The sequence below is a fragment of the Ceratosolen solmsi genome, unplaced genomic scaffold (genome assembly GCF_000503995.2).
Source record: "Ceratosolen solmsi marchali unplaced genomic scaffold, CerSol_1.0 scaffold6, whole genome shotgun sequence".
NCBI classification, from domain to species: domain Eukaryota; kingdom Metazoa; phylum Arthropoda; class Insecta; order Hymenoptera; family Agaonidae; genus Ceratosolen; species Ceratosolen solmsi.
In genome coordinates this window covers 14438145-14445879 of record NW_011948414.1, presented here as the reverse complement: position 1 = coordinate 14445879, position 7735 = coordinate 14438145, and the positions used below count along the sequence as shown (strand labels likewise).

Genomic DNA, 7735 nt, shown 5'->3' with positions numbered 1-7735 from the left:
GCGCGCGTGCGCTCGCATTCATATACACATATATAAAAAGATATATACACCCTTATACATCGAAAAATGTAGAAGGGTCGTAAAGGAATGAGCCGAGCCTCTGTGGTTTTCTATTTTTCTTTTTCTTCTGTTTATTTTATTGTTTAAAGTAATATTAACTGAATTATGCGTATATACGTTTTTTTAGACCCATGTGTGAAAAACATTATGACAGTAGTTCATACAATTTAAAGAAATTTGTATAATTATAAATAATTAAATATTAAGTAATAATGTTACCATAGTTTATATAAATCTAACATGTATTTAAAAAAACTCACAGCTAGTTTAAAGTTTACAAAATGATTTTTAATTAAACTAACTAAAATTATTTTCATATATAGAATAAATATATTGCAAAAAATGTAAAATATCTCATTACTCACATTAAACATTACTTAAAAAATGTTTTTAATATTCAAGGAATAAGTAAGTTATATTAAAATATGAATGTTATATTACGATTTTGTTATAAGTTTCATTATACAATCCTAAAATAATATATTGATATTTGAATTTGTTTTTATTTGATAAGAAAATTAGATACTTAAATTAAATAAAATTTATAAATTATAAAATACTTTAATAATATATGACACTTTATATAAGAATTTTAATATTAGAGACTATTTAGCATCATACTTTGCAACTTATTTTCTTATTTTCTTTAGAATCATTAAATGAATAAAAAATTAGACAAAAATTTATTTATTCAATCAGTTTAATTAAAATAACTTCATATAACTTTATAATGAGTACCTTCCTAAGTTGTTCTTAAGAATCCAACAAGACTTGCACGTTGGTGATTTTTTCTAACTTAGCATTCTCTCTTCATCTACTATGAGCATTGGTTTTATCAACTGTAAAATGAAGAATCAATTGCGTAACGAAGCGTGGCGCTCTTATACGAATGAGCGTAACGATAAAGTCAGTCGAGAACATAGATGCAGAAAGGTAACTTTGGTGTGTGTGAGAAAGAGAATAAGAGATAGGGAGAGAGAGAGAGAGATAGAGAGAGAGAGAGAGAGAGAGATCCGCTCGACTACTTTTTGCCCCCTTTTGCAAGTTCTGATGGTTTAACAAGTGAGAGAGAACAGCTAGCTATCCGCATGCAACCCCATAAACATCATATATACTTCCCTCTTCCCTTACGATCACGCATACTAATACGCATGTATACACACTTTCTCTCTTTATTTCTCGTTTTACATTTATCTATTTCTATTTCTATCTTTCGGCTTCTTTCTTGTAACTGATGCTGAAACTCTTGGTAGGGCGCACGCGATGTTTCCGGTGAGCCGTTAATGGACCACCACACCCATGCCGAATTTTTCAGCTCATTTCCAAATTGATACGCTCCCCATGCCATCTTTGAGATAGTGTGCGAGTGCTGCTTTATTGAAATTACCAGATGCTTTTTATCAAAGTTTATGATACGCGGTTCACAATTATTTTTAATTTTAATACTTATTTCTATCTACATTTACAAGTAATTAACGTTTATAATTCTTATAAGATAATTTTATTTCGATGTTAAATATGAAAAAATTGATATAAAACAAATAATAAATCGAATGAGACTTACATTCATTTAAATAATATATAAATATTATACTTTTTTAATTAATAGTTATTATATGCCTATTAGAGTACCGTTTTTGGAGTTATATTATTATAAATTACTTTATTTTAAAAACTATTGCACGTCTTAATTTTAATTAAATTAGAAATATTATAATTAATACATAATATTTTTCCCCTAATTTTCTTTATTTTTATTATTTAATAATTAAATTGAATGAAAACATTAATTGTAGAAAGACGAGGCTCTACCAACTCTTCCAGTACCATGCTTGGAAGCTACAATGCAAAAATATTTGGCCCAAGTTGAAGCGGTTGCTCCGAATTATTTAGAAAAGACACGAAATCTTGTTAAAGCTTTCCTCACTGGGCCAGGACCAAAACTGCAACAACGTCTTATAGAACGAAGTCAGAAAGTAACTAACTGGGTAAGTTGTTAATTGACGTATATTATTAAATCAATTATCTATTGATTTATATTATTTCTATTCATAGTAAATGTTAAATTAAACTTAAGAATGTATATTTAATTATGATTAAATTCATTATTAAATTAGCAATAATAATTTTTTTAAACGTTATATGTGATTTTTTAATTATTTATTTTGAATTAAATTTCTACATTTTTTCTTAATTTTTGTATAAAAGTTTAAATCGTATGTTTTAATTTGTATGAATTTCTTTATAATTTTATATTATAACATTTTTAAAAATAAGGTTAATATTTATTAAAAGCATTTTCATATAGATAATTATATTTTTCAAATACAGGATATTTTGAAAAATGCCTTGTAGAAACTATTTCCTTTTGAAAGATTAATGAAGAAACTTATTATTTTTCCTTAGAATTTGAAAATGTGTATGCAAGAAATTCAAAAACATTTCATGTTATGAAATAATCTTCTACTGTACAGTATTATAAATGCACAAGCTATTATTCAAATAAGTAATGATAAAACTTTTTTTAGGTACTGACGTATTTAAATATCTTAAAACATTTTTCGATAAACTAAAATTACGTATTTTTAAAAATAAATCTTCTATTGTGGAATCGAATCAAGAAATACGTTCATAATAGTAAGGAGATGCATATTTGAGTATGTAAAGAAAATTCCAAATAAATTCTTGAAATACGTGTAAACAGTGATTTAGAATTACTCGATAGTAGAAGTAATATTATAATATGAATAATAATGATAAGATATATTTTTTTATTTCTCGTGTTTTGACGATAAAGATAAAAATATTATTAGGAAGCAAATTTAAAATTAAGTAAATTATGAATAGTAAGGCAATGCATCTAAAGGTAAGCGTTATCTCCTTTGTGCCGAATCTATTCTTTTAAACTTCGAACGTATTTTCATACAGTTGGACAGATAAATAATCCTCTAGAGTAGGCAGGCGAGGATAAAATAAAAGAAAACACAGTAGGTAAAAGCTAACAAAAGCACAACACAGGACGGAGGGCTAAAGTTTCCCCGAGTACTTGTTATTAAAAATTCGTCGGGGGAATAGGAAGCTCTTGCCCCGATCTCTTGAAATAAAGAGACAGTGCCGCAGGGGAAAGCGCCACTAAGTGGCTCAACATCGTTTCGGTTTCAGGACGACGAAGACTATTCTGTCGCGCGCGCCCTTCCGAGAGCAGTCGAGACCGCCTGTGCGCTCGATAGTTAACGTAGGCGCCGAAACGTTACCCACGGAGTTTAAGTGTCGAATGGAGGAGCATCGTTTCTTCTCACCACTGTCCAACTCCTTTTTTTTCAACTTTTACTTGTTACAATTGACAAAGTCTCGTTGCAGTCAAAATTTATTTTGATTATTTATTATCATAATTTCATGCGCAATTAAGATTTTTCCAGTCTCCATTTCGTCAAGTGTTCAGCTCGGTGCGGTAATAAAGAAAAATCCCTTGCTTAAGTTACAATTCATATTCATCCTTCAATATTTTATCGGCTCTAAAAGTATACTAAATATTATAATCTTGCAATTCTTGGATAGATCATGAATATTGACAACAAATATTGTTTAGAGAAGGTTTGATTCACGATGAATATGAAAAAACTTAAATGAAGGTAGCTTACAAATATGTTAACGTTTTAATAAAATTTGTTGGAGCTATGATTTTGCAAAATAATTAAAATTATCACAATGAAAAGTTATGACATAACAGAGAATATTAATAAAATCTTCTACAAAATTTTTATTAAGTTATACATTATTTATAATACTAACTATATTAAATCTCGTGATCGTATAACTATTTACATCACTACAAAATTCTCAACTTATTCCTAATTTGATCAATAGAAATGGTTTAATGTTTAGTACAATTGTTTAGATGGACTATTTACATGAATTCTAAAATTATATATAAGAATATAAGTTGAAGTCTTGTTTTTCTTTATATTAATTTTTTCTTTTTTAATTATCAACTTGAATCAAAACAAATATTTAAACACTATATTTTTATTTTTTTGTAGAATTACTTTACATTCTTTAATAATCATGTCAGTTATTGGTTTGTCAAATTACATGAAAGTTTACAAAAATCAAAAATAAAAAAAAATTATAGTGAACAAAAAAAAACGTGTTTATTGATAGAAAAAATGTTCTCATACGTACGAATTCGGTATGTATAAAAGCAAGACATCGTCTTCCATCAGATTTTGAGAGAGTATGCGTACAAATATATGTATATACGTTACGAGACTTGCAGGAGAGCAATTCCCTTGGGAAAGACTGCGCGACTTTGCCGAGGGTTAGGACTGAGCGCAGCGATCTACCCTCAGCTAAGGTCATAAATAAATAAATAAATGGATTTACGGGAGTAGAAGTCGAATCGACGTAAGCGCATGTGGTCCATGCCGAGAAATATAAGGAGTATTTATGTCTTTTCTACATATATATGTGCAATTTAAGTGTAATTTTCTTTCATATTACTTTTGTTCTTTACATTTGATTATTTTAAAAATTTCATTATATATTTATATTAATATTTCCAATGTGATATATAATTTGAAAACATTTTCCTTAAAAAGGTTTAATTTATTAAACTAAAAAGTTATACAACCGTTAGTGGTTATCTTATCTTATACGATTTAGATTTTAACAATAAATAATGAAATTTCTGTTGCTTAGCAGCACGTAAAATTACAGTTAATCTTAATACATCAGAATAAATAACTAGCAAATAAATAAATAACAATCCATTAAAATTTATTTTAAAATATATTTTCAATGAAATATCATAGGTATATAGTTAATATATGCTTAATAAATCTTTTTTTATTAAGGGAAGTAAACTTATACAGATCATCAAAGTATTTTAAATGTCGATTATTTTTATTTTACGACCAAACTATTTATAAGTATTACTATATTATACTGAGTTATAATTTATAAATAAAACATAATTAAAACATAAATTTATTAAAAAAATTATATTATAATAAATTGTGTTTAATAAAAAAATTTTCTTATTTTATAAAATTAGAGTAATTGATGGTACTTTTAAATACAAAAATAAATGCTTAATTATTTCATTGATAATTTATAATAAAAAATAAAAAATAATAAAATAAAAAATTTTTAAAAAATTAAAAAAATTAAAAATATAATAACATTGATTATTTTATAAATTTTTATGATATAAATAATTAATTTCCTTAATAAAACACCAGTTCATTGTAACTTGTTTATTGAATAAAAAAAGACTTTCGAAAAATATAGATTTTACATATCTTAATAGTTGCATATTATGAATTTTACTCAATTGAAAAAAAAATTTATTTTGAAATTCGATTAAAGATGGAACACTTGAGCACACCTGTTTAGTTTCAAAGATTTGGTATAACAAAACTAATAATGTAGGAAAATAGTGATGATAAATGTATAGAAATAAGGAAAAAAAATATCTGTGAAAATTAATTTTGTGAAGATAAAAGTATGTCTATTGTATTTAAAAGGAGTTGTTTTATAATACTACTTTTCACCTATCATGGTATCAATTCCAAGTTCCACCAAATGAATGAACGGGGTTCCGGTACTAGTAAATATAAAAGAAAAATATAAAAGAAAAATAAGGTGAATAAATGAAAAGGTGGTCAACACAACAAAACGAAAACTTTTTTTTCTAAATTTACTATAGTAATTTGAACTTTTATTACGATGTAATTAGACATTTTGAGGGAAGTTCCTGAAAATATCGTTGAGATTGGAAGTTAAAAATTTAGTGAAAGTCTGTACTTCTATACATATTTGATAAAAGAATAATTTGAAAATTAGATATCCAAGTTTTCCAAATACGTTGTTATAAACTTGCTTTGTGAAATATTGTTGCTAATTATTATTAATTTTGATATTAATTTGTAGTATTTGGGTCTTACATATAAATGATTTTACTTTTTTACATTTTAATATATATTTTCGATAATATAAATATATTTATTAATATTAATGATAAAATAATGTAATATAAATATAATAATGTTATTATATTTACATTACGATTAATATTAATTTAAATATAAGAAACGTTTATAAAATAACATTTACGTTATTGAATAATTTGCAATTATTAATAAAAATTATTTCACTTCAAATAATAATATAAATGCATACAGTGGTATATACAATATTATTTATAATGTATAAAATGCAAGTATTTAGTAATTTAAAATTTGTATAATGTTATATTAGACATACACGCACACGTGTACGCGCGCCTACATAGATATATTCAGAAAAATGTAAAAATAATTACTAAATACTTGTAATAACTATATAATGTTTAATTAAAACATTAAATCCTGTACAACGTCAAGACTTATATGATAATGTACTTAATTATTAACACATATCTTAAAAATCGCTTCATATAATATTATTATTATTATTTAATAATGTACATTCAGAAAAATATTATGAATAGTAAAATGATAGCAATATTTCTCAGTCATAATTATACAATTAAAAGAGCTCATTAAATTAAAATTTATGAATCATTTTCAGAAATTGTTATAAAATTCCACGTAAAATGAAACATTCAATTACAAATAGAGAAAGAAATTTGTACTGAAAATAATTGTATACATATAATTTTTAATATGTACTCAGGAAAAAATTGTACAATATTTTGTAATTTCTTTAAAAACATGCGTTGATGCTTTGTTAAAGAAGTTATTATGCAAAAGTAAGATGGAAAATACGATTGATTTATTAATTCGAGTGTTTGTTATATGAACTAAATTTTATGCCGCGACACAAAGTTGATAGTGTAATGAACAACAGAAGTTTAAATCAAATTCTCCACGGGACGTCCTTATATTAGCTACGAAGTGGGTATGATATTATTAATAACCAAATTGTGCCCCTGAGTCTTTTGAATTTCAACAAAATTTCAATTTCGAATAGCTATTTTCAGAAACATTACTTCTCTCTCGCTCTCTCTCTCTCTCTGTCTCTCTCCGTGTGTGTATTTCTTATTTTAATCTTCGAAAACTCTCGTATACTCAGGATTATATAATTAATAGTTACTTAAGTTTAATGTATAATATCTTATATTGGAAAAATTGTAATATTTTATGCAATTTGTTAAATATTTTTTGTCACAATCGATGTAAATAAATTAAGAAATTGTATATCATCACATTAGCAAAATTAGTAAATATACATTATTATTGAAATATTTCATTGATTTTATATAATTCTATTAATTAAAATTTTTTTAACTATATATTCGAATATTTTTATTATTTTTGTATAGGCAATATTATATTTAATATCATTTTCACTTCAATAATTCTACATTTAATTTGGATATAATTTGAATAAAAGAATTTATTATTTGAGTTTGTTGATTCATAATAAAAATTCTTTTTATTTATTAATAGTTTATCATAAAAAATAACTCAAAATTAATCATTACAAATAATTTAATAATTGTATATATTTAATATTGAAATTTTTTGATTATACATGTTAAATAAAACAAATAAAACAATGAATTAAACTTTATTATACAATATAAATTTGCTATTACCTTTATTTAGTTAATTAATAATTATTTTTCCTTTAATGCTGCACATTGCAACGTTTCATGTGCCTTCCAAAGAAT

At 24.7% G+C, this 7735-nt stretch overlaps 1 protein-coding gene across 1 annotated transcript in view; it reads left to right on the top strand.

The window, feature by feature from the left end:
• The first annotated feature begins 906 nt into the window (after positions 1-906).
• Positions 907-7735, top strand: part of ChAT (Choline acetyltransferase) — a 36799-nt gene continuing 29970 nt past the window's right edge. The window contains exons 1-2 of the mRNA XM_011507491.1: positions 907-993; positions 1857-2048. Of these exons, the coding sequence (XP_011505793.1) occupies positions 907-993; positions 1857-2048 (279 nt within the window). The remainder of the gene's footprint in view (positions 994-1856; positions 2049-7735) is intronic.